The 22,795-nt window shown below is 46.1% G+C and overlaps 1 protein-coding gene and 1 long non-coding RNA gene across 4 annotated transcripts in view; one reads left to right on the plus strand and one right to left on the minus strand.

Annotated features, from left to right (window-relative positions):
* LOC110504643 (interleukin-1 receptor accessory protein-like 1-B) overlaps nt 1-22,795 on the plus strand; it is a 455,299-nt gene that overhangs the window by 415,345 nt on the left and 17,159 nt on the right. For all 3 annotated transcript variants that reach the window (XM_036975074.2, XM_036975075.2, XM_036975072.2), the window contains exons 7-8: nt 6,565-6,700; nt 21,855-22,000. In XM_036975074.2, coding sequence (XP_036830969.1) covers nt 6,565-6,700; nt 21,855-22,000 — 282 coding nt within the window. The remainder of the gene's footprint in view (nt 1-6,564; nt 6,701-21,854; nt 22,001-22,795) is intronic.
* LOC118964323 (uncharacterized) lies at nt 1,919-5,730 on the minus strand. The gene is made up of 3 exons (XR_005051369.2): nt 5,536-5,730; nt 4,065-4,234; nt 1,919-2,017 (listed from the first exon to the last, which is right to left on the minus strand). It is a non-coding gene; the product is annotated as an uncharacterized LOC118964323 (long non-coding RNA).

Below are 22,795 nucleotides of genomic sequence, written 5' to 3' on the forward strand. Positions count from 1 at the left end.
AATATTTCTGGAAATGAATTGTCAGATAGTGTGTTAGGTTTGGCTTTTGAAGCCAGTAGTGGCTAACCCGGGGTGGGATAATGTCAATGTTGTGATGATTAGACATGGCTGAGAGCTTGCGGTGTCTGATACTTGTGAGATTTGTTTAAGACTGTTTGTAGTGGAACACATGAAAATTGCATGTACTTTCATAATTGTTTGCCGAGGAACTCATTGGTAGCTCGCGATCGACCTGTTGGATACCCCTGCACTGTGATTGGGAGAATTCCCTCCTCTCTTTCAGAATTGGAGTACCATCTATCTAGAGCCTCTGAGAGCCTAATTATCTAACAAATCTTCAGCTGCTGAACACACACACACAAACACACGCACACACACGCACGCATACACACACACACACGCACACACACACGCACGCGCACACACACACACACACACACACACATAAATGGTCTATCTTTCTTACTTTCATCTGTTGAGGACTTATAAGAGTCATGTAGTGGTGTTCTAGCGGCTAACTCTGTGGGAAATACTGAGGGATACTCAGAGAATTTAAAGAAAATAAAGGATTGATCTGAAATCTCTCCTTCATCACATTACGTGACCAGCTACCAGCCTGCGGGGAGGTTGTCAATCATGTAAGATAATAGATTTGCCACACACCAAATCTGTGTAGGTGGGACCGAGAGACTGAAAAATTATTTCTATCTCCAGGCCATCAGAGTGTTAAATAGTCACCAGAAGGATGACATAAAGAGCCGTTGTGTTGAACACTGTGCGATGTTTAACAGTGGGAATCGCAGAATGGTGAACTTACTAAATGACGGAGAGTTTGACTGTGTGAAATTAGGTTGCTTCTTGTGTAAATATTTTCTGTTTGGATTTTAATGATTTGTATGGCCTCTGCCCAGTACCGTGCCCTGAACCTTAGTCATTGTTACTAGCCGACCTCTGCCCAGTACCGTGCCCTGAACCTTAGTCATTGTTACTAGCCGACCTCTGCCCAGTACCGTGCCCTGAACCTTAGTCATGGTTACTAGCCGGCCTCTGCCCAGTACCGTGCCCTGAACCTTAGTCATTGTTACTAGCCGGCCTCTGCCCAGTACCGTGCCCTGAACCTTAGTCATTGTTACTAGCCGACCTCTGCCCAGTACCGTGCCCTGAACCTTAGTCATTGTTACTAGCCAACCTCTGCCCAGTACCGTGCCCTGAACCTTAGTCATGGTTACTAGCCGGCCTCTGCCCAGTACCGTGCCCTGAACCTTAGTCATTGTTACTAGCCGACCTCTGCCCAGTACCGTGCCCTGAACCTTAGTCATGGTTACTAGCCGGCCTCTGCCCAGTACCGTGCCCTGGACCTTAGTCATTGTTACTAGCCGACCTCTGCCCAGTACCGTGCCCTGAACCTTAGTCATTGTTACTAGCCGGCCTCTGCCCAGTACCGTGCCCTGAACCTTAGTCATTGTTACTAGCCGGCCTCTGCCCAGTACCGTGCCCTGGACCTTAGTCATTGTTACTAGCCGGCTACCACCTGGTAGGGATCAGCACGGAATCTTGGGACTGTCCTGGGGTCACTCTTCACATTTCATGAAAAAATTCTATGACAAGAGCTGAAAAATTACAACATGTTCTCCAATGTCATACTAATAATACAATTCCACAAAATACACAACGTGCGGTAGTGAATTGGCCAAAAAATTAAATAACCCCTTATGCAAACAGGTTGTCGCATGGAAGCCTTTAGCCTATAGCATATGAATTATTGACACTGCCAGACTGCACACGAGACCTGAATGCAGTTTAGGGCTCTCATCTAAACTGAAAATTCGATCCCAGTCCGATCCAAGCCCGGTGAGCTGAAGTCCGAGTCCAGGCCTGGTCCGACATCACAGAAATGAAATGAGCCCGAAGAAATGACAGATATCTAGAAAACTTTATTGATTTAAACTGGTGTTGAGAACAACACGACGGAGGCGTGAAGAGACGGCGTGAAGAGACAAGGAAACAGCCGTTGGGCCTAGAGAAAGAGAGAGGAAAACTCAGTTATATATATCCATATATATACTGAACAAAAATATAAACGCAACAGGTAAAGGGTTGGTCCCATGTAAAGGGTTGGTCCAAGAAACTTTCCATACGCACAAAACACTTGTTGTTGTGCACAAATTTGTTTACATCTCTGTTAGTGAGCCTTCCTCTTTTGCCAAGATAATCCACCTGACAGGTGTGGCTTATCAAGAAGCTGATTAAACAGCATGATCATTACACAGGTGAACATTGTATTGGGGACAATAAAAGGCCACTCTAAAATGTGCCGTTTTGTCACACAACAGGGAGCGTGCAATTAGCATGATGACTGCTGGAATGTCCAACAGAGCTGCTGCCAGATAGTTTCATGTTAATTTCTCTACCATAAGCCGCCTCCAATGTAATTTCAGAGAATTTGGCAGTATGTCCAACCGGCCTCACAACCGCAGAACACATGTAACCACGCCAGCCCAGGACCTCCACATCCGACACAATTGCATTTTATCAATGGCAATTTGAATGCACAGAGATACCGTGATGATATCCTGAGGCCCATTGTCGTGCCATTCATCCACTGTCATCACCTCAGGTTTCAGCATGATAATGCACGGCCCCATGTCGCAAGGATCTGTACACAATTCCTGGAAGTTGAAAATGTCCCAGTTCTTCCATGGCCTGCATACTCACCAGACATGTCACTCCTTGAGCATGTTTGGGATGCTCTGGATCAACATGTAAGACAGTGTGTTCCAGTTCCACCAATACCCCAACAACATTCCACAATCAGCAGCCCAATCAACTCTAAGTGAAGGAGATGTCACACCAGGCAAGTGGTGGTCACACCAGATACTGTCTGGTTTTCTGATCCATACCCCTACTTTTATTTTTAAGATATCTGTGACCAACAGATACATATTTGTGTTCCCAGTCATGTGAAATCCATAGATTAGGGCCTAATTAATTTATTTCAATTGACTGACTTCCTTATTTGACCTTTATTTAACCAGGCAAGTCAGTTAAGAACAAGTTTGTATTTACAATGACAGCCTACCGGGGAATAGTGGGTTAACTGCCTTGTTCAGGGGCAGAACGACAGATTTTTACCTTGTCAGCTCAGGGATTCAATCCAGCAACCTTTCGGTTACTGGCCCAACGCTCTAACCACTAGGCTACCTGCCACCCGAAGTATATGAACTGTAACTCAGTAAAATCTTCAAAGTGTTTGCATGTTGCATTTATATTTTTGTTCTGTCAGTGTAGCAGTATTGCTTCCGTCCCTCTCCTCATCCCTATCTGGGCTTGAACCAGGGACCCTCTGCACACATCGACAACAGCCACCCTCGAAGCATCATTACCCATCGCTCCACAAAAGCCGTGGCCCTTGCAGAGCAAGGGGAACAACTACTTCAAGGTCTCAGAGCAAGTGATGTCACTGATTGAAACGCTATTAGCGCGCACCCCGCTAACTAGCTAGCCATTTCACATCGGTTACATCAGTCACTTGTTATGTCAGTCAATTTAGCAATCTAAAAACAAAATTGCTGACAGGTCAGGTAACATTGTTTTCGATTGTTAAATTAATTTAGTGGCCAACTATCTAAACTTGTTATTATGGTCGAATAACCTGCCAGTGATTTTGTTAGTCAGTCTATCTCAGATATCATATTAAAAACTGCAAACATTTCTCTACACCCTATCGCAAAATGTGTAGAATTGCATTAAATGAGTTATAAAATTACTAAATCTTCTCTCTGTCCCATGGCAAAATGTGTAGAATTGCATTAAATGGAAAACGTAAAACGTAAAAAAAATGTATCTCCACTATCAAGAGGGGGGCAACTAAAATGTTTTCACAATAGGGAGGGGGTAGGGAGTATGGATGTGGGTCCGCAGACCCACGAGCAACTGCGTCCCCCATGATGAGTCCAACAGACAGCTTTGGGTACATGTACTTTTCCCAAAGTGTTCGTGTGCTGTTTTCTTCTTTTGTGTTATGCAGTGATAAAAGAGAAAGAGCCGAGGAGAGAGAAGCTCACTGTTTCTGGGGACTACTATCAGGCTGCTTCTCTCTGTGTGTCCACCTTACACACACACGTGCATGGAGGTCTGGGTGGGAACCAGGGGGTGTGACGGCTGGATTAGGGAGGACACAACGGGGTGCTGCCGACAATTTCCTGCGATTCCCCCAGAGCTCAGCGGAGACTTCCTACAGGAGCACAGGACGGACGGAGGCATGAAATTACCAGATTGAAACTGATCTCTGGTTTAAAACACCGGCATGGAACACGCACACAGACACAGATCAGTTCCACAACTTCAGCGATGACCTTGACCAACAATGTGTGGGGTTTTGAAGGTGATGAAGTTTGCGTATGGCCCTGTTAGCATTCTCTGGTGTTAGTCTCTGGACATTGCCACTGCCATCAGATAATGCAGTAGAATGGCCATGCTGCTGTAACCATAGACAACAGTATTAGTAATAGTAGCAGGGTTCTATATTTATGTTTTAACATTCTAGAAGGCTTCCTGCCAGTGTTCTAAATGCTGCTGTGTGTTTGTATAGGTACAGTGTGTGCTGTGTTCCCAGTGTCCTCTACTCAGAACAAATACCATCCACTGAATGGCTGTTGAACTTTGGAAATGTCAGACACTGCTCCTCACAGGAAAGGCTAGCATTTCATTGTTGTGGGCCCAAACCTTACACTTTAAACTGCTTTTTCTAGGCAGGACCCAAAAGGAATGAATGTGTATGAAGTTACTGTGGGCGGTATGTTATGAACACTATACTAAGAGCAACACCACGCACAGGACCCACTGTGCAAAGCAACAAGGCCTCACTAGAGTCAAAGAAAACAGTCAACACACAAAAGCAGAATTAGCATTGCTTCCAAGTCCCCAGTAACACCTATAACCTTTTTATAATACTGCATTAGTCTCTCTCTCTCTCCCCTCTTCTCTACTCCTCTCTCTTTACCTTTCTTTTTCTCTCTCTCTACCTGCCCCTCCCTTCACCCTTCCATCTCAATCCCTCTTCTCTCACCCCCCCTCTCTCTTAATATCTCTCTCTCACCAAACACACAGCAGTTTGCCCCGAGCCAGGCACAACAGTTTATCTCCAGAGACACTGTGATGAGCTGCTCCCATACATACAGTACATGTGTTGTTTACATGGAGGCATGTGGTTTCTCAGTCAGTAGCCTAACCCTCTGCTACTGAGAGAGAGAGAGAGAGAGAGAGAGAGCTCCATGCATTGAATTAAAAAAGCTTCTCTGAGCTCTCAGCCCTGCAGTATGAATGAAGTATGCACTGTGCAGTGTGTAGTCAGTGGTGCACACATGATAGGTATGGGGTTTCTCCTGCTGTTTTCTACTATTTAGGAAGCAGTTGTTCATTTGGAATTTCTCTGTGTCTGCAGTATATACAGACATTCTACAACAGGGGAATTCAACACTTACCCTGCTGGAGCCTGCTGGTTTTCTGTTCTACCTGATAATTAATTGCACCCACCTGGTGTCCCAGGTCTAAACAAGTCCCTGGTTAGGTCCCATGTGGCTCAGTTGGTAGAGCATGATGCTTGCAACACCAGGGTTGTGGGTTGATTCCCACGGGGGACCAGTACGAAGACGTATTCATCCACTACTGTAAGTCACTCTGGAGAAGTGTCTGCTTAATGACAAAAATGTAAAATGATTAGAGTGGAAAGATGAAAAAACACAGTGGAACTGGCTTCGAGGTCCAGAGATGAGTTTGAGGGTTCTACAGCATCACAGACAATGGTGACTGTTTCATTGTTTGGAGACAATGATATCATTTGTTTGTGGAATGATTGTTTTTCTGTTTGAAGTGTGGTTTCTCCTTGTTGTCTGGAGCAGTAAGCACATCGGATGAGAATATGTTCAAACACACAGGACCTGAACTAGAACCAACAATAGAAGAATAGTGAACTGAGGTTTTCTATCTCATGTGCTGTTAACAGAAATAACAGTTATGTCAAACCACATACCCACACTCTCCGTTCTCCCCACCCAGATGGTGGAGTTGAACGTTTGGAAGCTCTTCAGTGCCCCCTTGTGTTGTGTAGGACTGGTATTTATTTGACCACCATTGTGTCTCCTATTCATGTAAAGATTTACAATACAAAGACATGATGAAGTACATGCTTAAGATTTCATCAGAATGTGATCTCTTTGTTCCGACGTGCCAAGGGGGACTGTACCAGTATGACAGTGACTTAGTGAGTGTTTGTTCGGTGACTTTGTACCATTTGTACACAGTGAAACGTCTAGGTAAGGTCATGGGTGTCTAGGTTTAGCTGTTACATACCTATATAGCCATAAATAAGACTTGAAGTGTGGATGTCTTCATCCCATTCACAATACGACCCCAAGGCAACCGAAGGTGCCGGTTAGCTCTCTCTACTGCTAACTAGTGTAGAAAACTATTCCAGATCTCCTATTTCTCTACGTACAGCAGACTACTAATGTCTGTGTTGAGGGATTGAGAAGAATAAAAGTGTGCTATTTCCTGTCTCCACAGGAAGTGCCCTGAACCTGACGTGTAGAGCATTCTTCGGCTACAGCGGGTCAGCGGTCAGTCCTCTCGTCTATTGGATGAAGGGAGAGAAGTTCATCGAGGACCTGGATGAGGAGAGAGTCGAAGAGAGCGAAATCAAGTGAGACACATGGTGGTTTTACTCCTCTCACTTCTAATGTAGTAACCATATGACCTAATATGTGATCATAGTCACTCTGATACGATTAGGATGAATACATTGTAACTATGGAATTGTGGTCGATATTAAATATGAATCCTGTAGACAATACTATTTATACTAACACAGTACACAGTTCAACTGGACTGATTTATAGATACATCACACAGCAACACACAACTACATCACCAGACTCCACTGGATACTGTAGTAGACCATACTATGATGTAATACTTAAGCACAAAGCCTTAGATGAGCTATTCAGTGGCGTGACCAGGGGGTGGCCCACGGCACCCCTGAAATCTTATTGGCCACCCAAGTGGCCCCCCTTGGGATTCTGAGATCTGATAGGTCGTCTCTGAATATATTGATATTTTTTACCAAGACACGCCGACAGCAAGACTTATCACTCATTGGAGACATGTAATATAATTTTCCGCCAGACAGCATCTCAGCATGGGCTACAGGTGCGAAGACAGAGGGGCGCTGTTTGCTTCGCTCGGATGCTTTCTCTGATGAATTTAAGGGATATCGTGAAACACGGATAAACATGAATGAGAAATAATTGTACACGTTTGTTTCTTTTTTTAGTGTGGCACTTTTGTCTTCCCTTGGTATCCATGAATAGACCCTGCTGTGTACACGTTATGGTGTTTGTAATAGATGTCCCTTTCCATTCGAATGGCGGGTGCACAGTCCACTGTTTGCATGCTGGATTTATTTTGGAGTAGACGAACGTGTAGGTAACATACTTAACCTACTTTCTGAAGTGATTTGTTTGACAATCAGAAGAAAACATCATGACTGGTTGTGTTCATGACACATTAAAAGGTCATACATTTGTACAGTTAAATTCCAGGTCTTTACTATATAGAAGGTCACGGTATGATTCACACTTTGGATGGAACTTTAACTGAATTTACTGCTGTACACTAATACCCTTATATCAAATCCTAACCTTGAATGCAAACACTGTAGACTTTTAGAATGATTTCTGATGTATTTGAGTAGGGAAATGTACCAAACCTCAGCTGAAGCATTTCATGTGTTGAGCCATCATAATTATAAAGAAAAAATCCACCTTGCATTGATTACATTTCAAAATGTTATGCTCCCCCTAAACAATCTCTGGACACGACACTGGAGCTATTCTCTGAACACGACACTGGAGCTATTCTCTAAACTGTCTCTGAACACGACACTGGAGCTACTCTCTGAACACGACACTGGAGCTATTCTCTAAACTGTCTCTGAACACGACACTGGAGCTATTCTCTAAACTGTCTCTGAACACGACACTGGAGCTACTCTCTGAACACGACACTGGAGCTATTCTCTAAACTGTCTCTGAACACGACACTGGAGCTACTCTCTGAACACGACACTGGAGCTATTCTCTAAACTGTCTCTGAACACGACACTGGAGCTATTCTCTAAACTGTCTCTGAACACGACACTGGAGCTACTCTCTGAACACGACACTGGAGCTATTCTCTAAACTGTCTCTGAACACGACACTGGAGCTACTCTCTGAACACGACACTGGAGCTATTCTCTAAACTGTCTCTGAACACGTCACTGGAGCTACTCTCTGAACACGACACTGGAGCAATTCTCTAAACTGTCTCTGAACACGACACTGGAGCTATTCTCTAAACTGTCTCTGAACACGACACTGGAGCTATTCTCTAAACTGTCTCTGAACACGACACTGGAGCTACTCTCTGAACACGACACTGGAGCTATTCTCTAAACTGTCTCTGAACACGACACTGGAGCTACTCTCTGAACACGACACTGGAGCTATTCTCTAAACTGTCTCTGAACACGACACTGGAGCTACTCTCTGAACACGACACTGGAGCTATTCTCTAAACTGTCTCTGAACACGACACTGGAGCTACTCTCTGAACACGACACTGGAGCTATTCTCTAAACTGTCTCTGAACACGACACTGGAGCTACTCTCTTAACACGACACTGGAGCTATTCTCTAAACTGTCTCTGAACACGACACTGGAGCTATTCTCTAAACTCTCTGAACACGACACTGGAGCTATTCTCTAAACTGTCTCTGAACACGACACTGGAGCTATTCTCTAAACTGTCTCTGAACACGACACTGGAGCTATTCTCTAAACTGTCTCTGAACACGACACTGGAGCTACTCTCTGAACACGACACTGGAGCTATTCTCTAAACTGTCTCTGAACACGACACTGGAGCTATTCTCTAAACTGTCTCTGAACACGACACTGGAGCTATTCTCTAAACTGTCTCTGAACACGACACTGGAGCTACTCTCTGAACACGACACTGGAGCTATTCTCTAAACTGTCTCTGAACACAACACTGGAGCTATTCTCTAAACTGTCTCTGAACACGTCACTGGAGCTATTCTCTAAACTCTCTGAACACGACACTGGAGCTACTCTCTGAACACGACACTGGAGCAATTCTCTAAACTGTCTCTGAACACGTCACTGGAGCTATTCTCTAAACACGTCACGGGAGCTACTCTCTGAACACGACACTGGAGCTATTCTCTAAACTGTCTCTGAACACGACACTGGAGCTACTCTCTGAACACGACACTGGAGCTATTCTCTAAACTCTCTGAACACGACACTGGAGCTACTCTCTGAACACGACACTGGAGCTATTCTCTAAACTCTCTGAACACGTCACGGGAGCTACTCTCTGAACACGACACTGGAGCTATTCTCTAAACTGTCTCTGAACACGACACTGGAGCTACTCTCTGAACACGACACTGGAGCTATTCTTTAAACTGTCTCTGAACACGACACTGGAGCTATTCTCTAAACTGTCTCTGAACACGACACTGGAGCTATTCTCCAGGAAGGCAGGAATGCAGACAGGCAGGTATGCAGACAGGCAGGTAAACCCAGTCTGTTCTGTTGCTCCTACTATTACTATCACACCTCTTTAGCACACCAGTCTATCTGGTGTCTGTATGTATGTAACATAGACAATAACCCACGGACCACAATACAAAACAGGCTACCTAAATATGGTTCCCAATCAGAGACAACGACAAACACCTGCCACTGATTGAGAACCATATCAGGCCAAAACACATAGAAACAGACTAACTAGACATGCAACATAGAATGCCCACTCATATCACACCCTGACCAAACAAATCATAGAAACAAACAACGCAAATAATGGTCAGAGTGTGACACTACCACCACTACCCTCTACCTCACTACCCACTACCCCACTACTGTCACTACCCTCTTCGTCACTACCGTCACTACCCTCTTCCTCACTACCCTCTCCCTCACTACCGTCACTACCCTCTCCCTCAATACCCTTTCCCTCACTACCACCATTACCCTCTACCTCATTACCCACTACCTCACTACTGTCACTACCCTCTCCCTCACTACCGTCACTAGCCTCTCCCTCACTACCCTCTCCCTCACTACCGTCACTACCCTCTCCATCACTACCGTCACTACCCTCTCCCTCACTACCTCACTAACCTCTCCCTCACTACTGTCACTACCCTCTACCTCACTACCCTCACTACCCTCTACCTCACTACCGTCACTACCCTCTACCGCACTACCGTCACTACCCTCTACTTCACTACCATCACTATCCATTCCCTCACTATCGTCACTACACTCTACCTCCCTACCGACACTACCCTCTCCCTCAATACACTTTCCCTCACTACCACCATTACCCTCTACCTCATTAGCCAGTACCTCACTACTGTCACTACCCTCTCCCTCACCACCGTCACTACCCTCTCCCTCACTACCCTCTACCTCACTACCGTCACTACCCTCTCCCTCACTACCGACACTACCCTCTCCCTCACTACCGTCACTACCCTCTCCATCACTACCGACACTACCCTCTACCGCACTACCGTCACTACCCTCTACCGCACTACCGTCACTACCCTCTACCTCACTACCGTCACTACCCTCTCCCTCACTACCGTCACTACCCTCTCCCTCACTACCGTCACTACCCTCTCCCTCACTACCGTCACTACCCTCTACCTCACTACCGTCACTACCCTCTTCCTCACTACCCTCTCCTTCATTTTCGTCACTACCCTCTACCTCACTACCGTCACTACCCTCTCCCTCACTACCGTCACTACCCTCTACCTCACTACCGACACTACCCTCTTCCTCACTACCCTCTCCCTCACTATCGTCACCTCCCTCTACCTCACTACCGTCACTACCCTCTTCGTCACTACCCTCTACCTCACTACCGTCACTACCCTCTACCTCACTACCGACACTACCCTCTTCCTCACTACCCTCTCCCTCACTATCGTCACCTCCCTCTACCTCACTACCGTCACTACCCTCTTCCTCACTACCCTCTCCTTCATTTTCGTCACTACCCTCTACCTCACTACCGTCACTACCCTCTCCCTCACTACCGTCACTACCCTCTACCTCACTACCGACACTACCCTCTTCCTCACTACCCTCTCCCTCACTATCGTCACCTCCCTCTACCTCACTACCGTCACTACCCTCTTCGTCACTACCCTTTCCCTCACTACCATCATTACCCTCTACCTCATTACCCACTACCTCACTACTGTCACTACCCTCTCCCTCACTACCGTCACTAGCCTCTCCCTCACTACCCTCTCCCTCACTACCGTCACTACCCTCTCCCTCACTACCGACACTACCCTCTCCCTCACTACCGTCACTACCCTCTACCGCACTACCGTCACTACCCTCTACCGCACTACCGTCACTACCCTCTCCCTCACTACCGTCACTACCCTCTACTTCACTACCATCACTATCCATTCCCTCACTATCGTCACTACCCTCTACCTCCCTACCGACACTACCCTCTCCCTCAATACCCTTTCCCTCACTACCACCATTACCCTCTACCTCATTAGCCACTACCTCACTACTGTCACTACCCTCTCCCTCACTACCGTCACTAGCCTCTCCCTCACAACCCTCTCCCTCACTACCGTCACTACCCTCTCCCTCACTACCGACACTACCCTCTCCCTCACTACCGTCACTACCCTCTCCCTCACTACCGTCACTACCCTCTACCTCACTACCCTCACTACCCTCATCCTCACTATCGTCACTACCCTCTAACTCACTACCCTCTCCCTCACTATCGTCACTACCCTCAACCTCACTACCGTCACTAACCTCTACCTCACTACCCTCTCCCTCACTATTGTTACCTACCCTCTACCTCACTATTGACACTACCCTCTGCCTCACTACCCTCTCCTTCATTTTCGTCACTACCCTATACCTCACTACCCTCTCCCTCACTATCATCACTACCCTCTACCTCACTACCGTCACTACCCTCTCCCTCACTACCGTCACTACCCTCTACCTCACTACCGTCACTACCCTCTACCTCACTACCGTCACTACCCTCTCCCTCACTACCCTCTACCTCACTACCGACACTACCCTCTTCCTCACTACCCTCTCCCTCACTATCGTCACCTCCCTCTACCTCACTACCGTCACTACCCTCTTCGTCACTACCCTTTCCCTCACTACCACCATTACCCTCTACCTCATTACCCACTACCTCACTACTGTCACTACCCTCTCCCTCACTACCGTCACTAGCCTCTCCCTCACTACCCTCTCCCTCACTACCGTCACTACCCTCTCCATCACTACCGACACTACCCTCTCCCTCACTACCCTCTCGTTCACTACCGTCACTTCCCTCTCCATCATTACCGACACTACCCTCTCCCTCACTACCTCACTAACCTCTCCCTCACTACCGTCACTACCCTCTACCTCACTACCGTCACTACCCTCTACCGCACTACCCTCTCGTTCACTACCGTCACTACCCTCTCCCTCACTACCCTCTCGTTCACTACCGTCACTACCCTCTCCATCATTACCGACACTACCCTCTCCCTCACTACCTCACTAACCTCTCCCTCACTACCGTCACTACCCTCTACCTCACTACCGTCACTACCCTCTACCGCACTACCGTCACTACCCTCTACCTCACTACCGTCACTACCCTCTCCCTCACTACTGTCACTACCCTCTACTTCACTACCATCACTATCCATTCCCTCACTATCGTCACTAACCTCTACCTCCCTTCCGGCACTACCCTCTCCCTCAATACCCTTTCCCTCACTACCACCATTACCCTCTACCTCATTAGCCACTACCTCACTACTGTCACTACCCTCTCCCTCACTACCGTCACTAGCCTCTCCCTCACTACCCTCGCCCTCACTACCGTCACTACCCTCTCCCTCACTACCGATACTACCCTCTCCCTCACTACCGTCACTACCCTCTCCCTCACTACCGTCACTACCCTCTACCTCACTACCGTCACTACCCTCTTCCTCACTACCCTCATCCTCACTATCGGCACTACCCTCAACCTCACTACCGTCACTAACCTCTACCTCACTACCCTCTCCCTCACTATTGTTACCTACCCTCTACCTCACTATTGAGACTACCCTCTGCCTCACTACCCTCTCCTTCATTTTCGTCACTACCCTATACCTCACTACCCTCTCCCTCACTACCGTCACTACCCTCTACCTCACTACCGTCACTACCCTCTCCCTCATTACCCTCTACCTCACTACCGACACTACCCTCTTCCTCACTACCCTCTCCCTCACTATCGTCACCTCCCTCTACCTCACTACCGTCACTACCCTCTTCCTCACTATCGTCACTACCCTCTTCCTCACTACCTTCTACCTCACTATCGTCACTACCCTCTAACTCACTACCTTCACTACCCTCTACCTCACTACCGACACTACCCTCTTCCTCACTACCCTCTCCCTCACTATCGTCACCTCCCTCTACCTCACTACCGTCACTACCCTCTTCGTCACTACCCTTTCCCTCACTACCATCATTACCCTCTACCTCATTACCCACTACCTCACTACTGTCACTACCCTCTCCCTCACTACCGTCACTAGCCTCTCCCTCACTACCCTCTCCCTCACTACCGTCACTACCCTCTCCCTCACTACCGACACTACCCTCTCCCTCACTACCGTCACTACCCTCTACCGCACTACCGTCACTACCCTCTACCGCACTACCGTCACTACCCTCTCCCTCACTACCGTCACTACCCTCTACTTCACTACCATCACTATCCATTCCCTCACTATCGTCACTACCCTCTACCTCCCTACCGACACTACCCTCTCCCTCAATACCCTTTCCCTCACTACCACCATTACCCTCTACCTCATTAGCCACTACCTCACTACTGTCACTACCCTCTCCCTCACTACCGTCACTAGCCTCTCCCTCACAACCCTCTCCCTCACTACCGTCACTACCCTCTCCCTCACTACCGACACTACCCTCTCCCTCACTACCGTCACTACCCTCTCCCTCACTACCGTCACTACCCTCTACCTCACTACCCTCACTACCCTCATCCTCACTATCGTCACTACCCTCTAACTCACTACCCTCTCCCTCACTATCGTCACTACCCTCAACCTCACTACCGTCACTAACCTCTACCTCACTACCCTCTCCCTCACTATTGTTACCTACCCTCTACCTCACTATTGACACTACCCTCTGCCTCACTACCCTCTCCTTCATTTTCGTCACTACCCTATACCTCACTACCCTCTCCCTCACTATCATCACTACCCTCTACCTCACTACCGTCACTACCCTCTCCCTCACTACCGTCACTACCCTCTACCTCACTACCGTCACTACCCTCTACCTCACTACCGTCACTACCCTCTCCCTCACTACCCTCTACCTCACTACCGACACTACCCTCTTCCTCACTACCCTCTCCCTCACTATCGTCACCTCCCTCTACCTCACTACCGTCACTACCCTCTTCGTCACTACCCTTTCCCTCACTACCACCATTACCCTCTACCTCATTACCCACTACCTCACTACTGTCACTACCCTCTCCCTCACTACCGTCACTAGCCTCTCCCTCACTACCCTCTCCCTCACTACCGTCACTACCCTCTCCATCACTACCGACACTACCCTCTCCCTCACTACCCTCTCGTTCACTACCGTCACTACCCTCTCCATCATTACCGACACTACCCTCTCCCTCACTACCTCACTAACCTCTCCCTCACTACCGTCACTACCCTCTACCTCACTACCGTCACTACCCTCTACCGCACTACCCTCTCGTTCACTACCGTCACTACCCTCTCCCTCACTACCCTCTCGTTCACTACCGTCACTACCCTCTCCATCATTACCGACACTACCCTCTCCCTCACTACCTCACTAACCTCTCCCTCACTACCGTCACTACCCTCTACCTCACTACCGTCACTACCCTCTACCGCACTACCGTCACTACCCTCTACCTCACTACCGTCACTACCCTCTCCCTCACTACCGTCACTACCCTCTACTTCACTACCATCACTATCCATTCCCTCACTATCGTCACTAACCTCTACCTCCCTTCCGGCACTACCCTCTCCCTCAATACCCTTTCCCTCACTACCACCATTACCCTCTACCTCATTAGCCACTACCTCACTACTGTCACTACCCTCTCCCTCACTACCGTCACTAGCCTCTCCCTCACTACCCTCGCCCTCACTACCGTCACTACCCTCTCCCTCACTACCGATACTACCCTCTCCCTCACTACCGTCACTACCCTCTCCCTCACTACCGTCACTACCCTCTACCTCACTACCGTCACTACCCTCTTCCTCACTACCCTCATCCTCACTATCGGCACTACCCTCAACCTCACTACCGTCACTAACCTCTACCTCACTACCCTCTCCCTCACTATTGTTACCTACCCTCTACCTCACTATTGAGACTACCCTCTGCCTCACTACCCTCTCCTTCATTTTCGTCACTACCCTATACCTCACTACCCTCTCCCTCACTACCGTCACTACCCTCTACCTCACTACCGTCACTACCCTCTCCCTCATTACCCTCTACCTCACTACCGACACTACCCTCTTCCTCACTACCCTCTCCCTCACTATCGTCACCTCCCTCTACCTCACTACCGTCACTACCCTCTTCCTCACTATCGTCACTACCCTCTTCCTCACTACCTTCTACCTCACTATCGTCACTACCCTCTAACTCACTACCTTCACTACCCTTTACCTCACTACCGTCACTACCCTCTCCCTCACCACCGTCACTACCCTCTCCCTCACTATCGTCACTACCCTCTACCTCACTACCGACACTACCCTCTACCTCACTACCCTCTCCCTCACTTTCGTCACTACCCTCTACCTCACTATCGTCACTACCCTCTACCTCCCTACCGACACTACCCTCTCCCTCAATACCCTTTCCCTCACTACCACCATTACCCTCTACCTCATTATTCACTACCTCACTACTGTCACTACCCTCTCCCTCACTACCGTCACTAGTCTCTCCCTCACTACCCTCTCCCTCACTACCGTCACTACCCTCTCCCTCACTACCGACACTACCCTCTCCCTCACTACCGTCACTACCCTCTACCTCACTACCCTCTCCCTCACTATTGTTACCTACCCTTTTACCTCACTATTGACACTACCCTCTGCCTCACTACCCTCTCCTTCACTTTCGTCACTACCCTATACCTCACTACCCTCTCCCTCACTATCATCACTACTCCTACCTCACTGAACGTAGAGGAATGCAGATGGACTAGTGGAGGGAGGGCTTGTGTTTTGGTTTTGTGGGTAGAATCAGGTACAGAGCTCAGTTTTAAGGTTAGCAATCTTCCTCTCCCTCTTTCTCCCCCCTTTCTTTCTCTGTCTGTCTCTCTCTCTAGGATTCTCTCTCTCCTCAACTGAAGGGCTATATCTCTTTAATAATGCAGCCAGATATTTCATTCTGTGGATCAATAATGTATTTGATCAAGTATTCTTTATTGTCCATGCAGCCTTTACTCCAGGCCTGCTCTGATCCTCTCACAGCCCAGACTTTACTCCCCTGATCACTCCACACACCCTTAATGGGATGGACACACTCATTACTATCAAACAGAAAGGGAGTAGCCAAGGGAGGGGTAGGACGAGAGGGGGGATGAGAAGATGTACACAAAGTAGAAGATGGAGAGGTTTAAAAGTTTGAAGGGGTTAGGATTTGGGGAAAAATTAAACAAGAGAGCAGGATGGAGAGAGAGAGAGAGAGAGAGAGAGAGACATATTTCCCTCAAATTACACAGACCCACAAAGAATTTGAAAACAAATCCAATTTTGATAAACTCCCATATCTATTTGGTGAAATACCACATTGTGCCATCACAGAGCAGCAAGATGTGTGACCTGTTTCCACAAGAAAAGGGCAACCAGTTAAGAACAAACACCATTGTAAATACAAACAATATTTATGTTTATATTTATTTTCCCTTTCATACTTTAACTATTTGCACATCATTACAACACTGTATATAGACATAATAACATTTTACATTTCTTTATTCTTTTGAAACTTTTGTAATGTTTACTGTTAATTTTTTATTCTTTATTTAACTTTTGATTATTATCTATTTCACTTGCTTTGGCAATGTAAACAAACATTTCCCATGCCAATAAAGCCCTTAAAAGAGAGAGAGAAAGAGAGAGAGACTTCCCAAATGGTTAGCAACTTGTAAACATTACCAAATAAATGTACAATTATAACATGTAATTATGTTTCAGCCATGCAACCCAAGTATCTTCCATTCCACTGCTACAGGGATGTGGATCTGTTACCAAGGTTTTGCCTCCCACCCACACTCTCCATTACTAATGCATCAGCAACCTCAGCCCATAGAACCCAGGGAACCCACCAGGGTTATATTTAAACAACCCAAACTATTGATTCTGACTAGTTACATTTCTATTAAAACGCAGGTCCATAAATTCTCATTTGCATCGCAGATGGCAACAGGGCTATTGTTGTTTTCATAGCATGCATGGTTGGGCATTATGCACGGGGGCTGTGTGTGTGAGTGTGTATGTGTGAGATTAAAAAATTTGCCAAACCAATCTGCCTCAGAATTATCGATGGGGTATTGAGCTCGTTTACTTCTGTTCATACCGGGTTCTCAGGTGGGCTTTGGATTAAATAAAGGTAATGAATACATTTTTAGTTGATCAGTTAAATGAGCAGAATCCGTATTCACTGGCTTTACTAATGAGGAAGTGAGGAGCTGTTGAAAGAATAGTGCATTTTGTTCAGGAGATTTTACTCCAGCTAGCCTGAACCAGATCTGTTTGTGCTGTCTTGGCAGCTCCTGTGATCATTGTCACACACAAGACAGAGAGTCTAGACTAGAACCCCAACAGAGTCGTAATTAAAATCTCTTGTTGATGTTTGGCTCATCCAGGGTTTAAGATACAATCAGCCACAGCAAGTCCAGTCCCATTAGATCCCCATCTAACTTCCATTCACATTCCCTTGGCCTGTTTGGTCTGGGTAGAAGTTGCCCATTGAGCACAGATCTAGGATCAGCTTACCCTCTCCAGATGCCTTTTTATTATCTCCCTCTCCCTTTCTCCCCAGTGCTCACTTGTAGTACATAGGCTACACATTAATGCACATACAGACACAGTTTCACACACACACACACACATACACACCACACACACACACACACACACACTCTTTCTCTCTTTCTCTCACACGCAAACACACTCTCTCAAACACTCTTTCACTCTCTCCCTCTTTCCCTCGTGCATGCCTCTGTGCTGAGGGTGCTTTAAAAGTAGGCTAAGTAGTTGTATGTGAAGAACGAGGGAGCATCATGTCTCCCTTCTCTCCTCCGCCAGCCTACAACAACTCAGCAAGGGACACTCGTTTACTTTATGGAATATTACTTTCTCTCCTTCCGCTCAGTTTCCATGGCAGCTGCTATAAAAACATTATCTTCCCGATATCATTATTTGTTTTTTCCTCCCAGGAAGAAACATATGGCATGAGATTAGTTTCTTTATTCTGTAAATGTGTCTACCACGATCCGTGTGTATATTCAACATAACTAACAATCCGTGCATATATTCAACATATGAACTGTGAATATCTTAAAATATTTAGTAAATAAAACCATAATCTGTAAATATCTTAAAATATTTCACAAATTAAACCATAAATCACAAATAAATCTATGATCTGAAAATAGATTCAATATAGCTCACAAATAAAACTGCAATTTTAACAAATGTTCAGAAATCCCTAACATTTACAACTGTGGAATATGCATTTGCGCATTCAAAAAGTGCTTGTGGATGTATATTCTGTGCTTACAGAATTTCTAGAACTGTTTTTCGCCTGTTGATGTATTACAATCCACAAATGTGGCTTCAGATGAGAGTCGGCTATCTCCATTCATTGGGATCATCTTTGTGTGATGACATCAGAGTGATGACATCATGGCTGTGTCCTTCTTGGTAGAACGCTTTTTAGCTAGAAGTAGTGTAACGTGTGCGCCGGGTGGCAGGAAGCAGGTGCAGAAGTTGAGTATAATAATGAATAAATGCAGATGAACAAAACATGAGAAGTGTACAGAACGTGAGAGAAAACAATACTCTCTAGTGACTGATGTCTACTGAGGGATAAATAAAGGGGTATAATCAAGGAAATAATGATGTCCAGGTGTGCGTTATGATGGGAAGCAGGTGAGCGTAATCATGGTTACCAGGACCGGTGGTTAGTAGACCGGTGACATCGAGCGGCATGACAAGAAGTTCATGAAATGTGAGTTTAACGTTTATTTATTTATCAAATTTTGTTAATATTTTAATTAATTACTTTCATACGAATGCTAAATTTGACCATTGGGGCATGCAACCCCGAGTGTGTGATTTCGCCCATTTGCCAAGCTAGCTAACGTAAGGCGATCTTGTCACCTGAATTTCTTTTGTTTTTAATCAGATAACGTAAACGCGTACATCGCCTTGGTCCGTACAATTGCCCTTATTTTAGAGCCCCAAAAACGTAATACTTCCAGATCAACTAATGTCAATACCATTGTAAAGCACAATTTCTCCCCTTTCCAACAGAATCAATTACATGACCTAAACACTGCCCTTTTCTGCATAATTCAAACAGGCAATGAGCCCCGTCGGGTCTTTTTAAAAATGGAGGGTGGGGAGCGAAACTAATCCGTGATAGTGAGGAGAGATGTCACGTGGGAAAATTGCTTTTTTTCAATCAATCTGTCCAACTTTTCACCTTATTGCGTCTAAAATGTAAATAAAACACTATAAAGAGTTTATATAATGTGTCATTACATACCTCTTTGTGTCGAATTTGAATCTGTTTTTTAGGGCAGTGTTAGTGATCTTAGAAGTAAACAGTAGCTTTGAGAATGATGATCACATGCAATGAAGACGCAAAAAATGACTAGGTATCCCCCCTCACCCCCATCACTGTCCATTTCTTGTTTTTAAAGGATGAGAGAAGTGCTACACCTGGTGGAGAAAGATTGTAAGACAGAAATGGTTGTTTTATGCGTGCTGTACGTTACTTGTTTTTAAAGGATGAGTGAAGTGCTACACCTGGTGGAGAAAGATTGTAAGACAGAAATGGTTGTTTTATGCGTGCTGTACGTTACTTGTTTTTAAAGGATGAGAGAAGTGCTACACCTGGTGGAGAAAGATTGTAAGACAGAAATAGTTGTTTTATGTGTGCTGTACGTTACGACACGCCACGATGTAATGGAGGGTCTGCTTAAAAATACAAATAAAACCTTTCTCCAATACTATAGAGACATTACCATGTCGATCAACGCTTGAATAGAAACCTAGTTCACACCCCTGATTTTGAAGTCAACACAGTCGCTACAGTCCCATTAGTTTTCTTTGTAGCCTTGTTTGAATGTTGCGGTTGTGCACATTTGTACGGAATGGGGTGAGTTTACGTTAATGTTGCAATTTCTTACCACCACACCAGTTGAGAGAGTGACGTGTCCTGTCAAATAATAAATTTCCCTGAAAGAATTGATTGAAACATTTCTCATTAGCTTACTAGCCAGATCACCAATTAAGGGTTTTAAAACTGAGCGGTTCTTCATAATTGACACATTTCTGAATTAACAATTACCTAGTAAGTTTAACTTTGGTTAAGCTGTCTAAACAGCTGATGAGATCGCCTGCTAGCTATTGGTAGATTCCAACGCTAGCTAGTTAGCTAGCATGGCTAGTGGGCTGATGTCGAAAGCACACACTTGGCGTTGCATTCCCCAAAGGTCGAATTTAACATTCATATGAAAGTAATTTGTTGAACATCATAACATGAATTGTTGAATAAATACACATTTCATGAAGTTCTTCATTCTTCTTCTAGCTAGAAAGCTTTCTCCCAAGGACACAGACGCGATGTCATCACTGTGTGTCACATGACACAGATTATCCCAGTGAATGGAGACAGCAGACTCTCATCTAAAGTCACATTTGTGGATTGTAATACATCAACATGCAGAAAAAGTCTAGAAATTCTGTAAACACAGATCCACAATATCTTTTTTAATGCTCATTCCACAGTTGTAAATGTTAGGTATTTTAAAACATTTCCTCACATCCTTCTACATCTGTTCAAATGGTAGTTTTATTTGTGAGCTATGTTGAATATATTTACAGGTCATAGATAAAAAAAATTGACTTATGGTGAATAACATAGCATTCCTGTACTTCCAGTGCTTCACAGTAAATTTACTCCTGTACAGTAACACATTAATTTTATGTTTTATCACCCAGCCTGTGGTTACAGCACATTGCAAACTCAATACTTTCTGTAGGCTCTGCAGTCCTCATCCCATTCAAGACACAGCAAACCGAGTCAATCACCCAACCAATGTTTTTCCATGTCAGCCCTGGGATTGGAAAAGGCAACTCTCCGGTTACTGGCTGGTCTCTCTAACTTCGAGACTGACTGTCTCTCTAACCTCGAGACTGTTATGAAGTGAGGAGACATGGACATCCTAGTTAGTAGGAAACATGAATGACTCTGTCTGGCACAGTATTTATCAACTCTGTCGGGTTGCACCCTCCTACGGAGGGGGACAATGTGACTACTCCCACAGGGACTACCATCCACTCCATTAATGATTGTTTTCTCTTGTCTTGCAGGGTGGTCCGGGAGCACCTGGGGGAACAGGAAGTGGCCATCTCCTTGATGATCCACTCGGTGGAAGAGGGGGACCTGGGGAACTACTCCTGCTATGTGGAGAATGGCAACGGGAGACGGCAGGCCACCATCCAACTCTCCAGAAGGGGTAAGGGTTCTTTCAAATAAAATTGTATTTGTCACATGCGCCGAATACAACAGTGAAATGCTTACTGACAAGCCCTTAACCAACCATGCAGTTTTAAGAATATTTTTTTTTTGAAATATAACAAATAATTAAAGAGAAGCAAAAAAATAACAGTAGCGAGGCTATATACAGGTGATTCCAATAGAGTCAATGTGCATGGACACTGGTTAGTCGAGGTAATTGAGGTGATATGTACATGTAGGTAGAGGTAAAGTGACTATACATGGATGATAAACAGAGTAGCAGCAGTGTAAAAATGGGGGGTGGGGACAATGCACCCATAGCACACACCCATAACCCACAAAACACTCTCCTGAAGGGGTATGGGCTCTCTCTCACAACCATACCCCACAAAACACTCTCCTGAAGGGGTATGGGCTCTCTCTCACAACCATACCCCACAAAACACTCTCCTGAAGGGGTATGGGCTCCCTCTCACAACCATACCCCACAAAACACTCTCCTGAAGGGGTATGGGCTCCCTCTCACAACCATACCCCACAATACACTATCCTGAAGGGGTATGGGTTCTCTCTCACAACCATACCCCACAATACACTCTCCTGAAGGGGTATGGGCTCCCTCTCACAACCATACCCCACAATACACTATCCTGAAGGGGTATGGGCTCCCTCTCACAACCATACCCCACAATACACTCTCCTGAAGGGATAAGGGCTCCCTCTCACAACCATACCCCACAAAACACTCTCCTGAAGGGATAAGGGCTCTCTCTCACAACCATACCCCACAATG

Source organism: Oncorhynchus mykiss, chromosome 3 (assembly GCF_057628025.1).
Source record: "Oncorhynchus mykiss isolate SJ-2025 chromosome 3, ASM5762802v1, whole genome shotgun sequence".
Classification (NCBI taxonomy): Eukaryota; Metazoa; Chordata; class Actinopteri; order Salmoniformes; family Salmonidae; genus Oncorhynchus; species Oncorhynchus mykiss.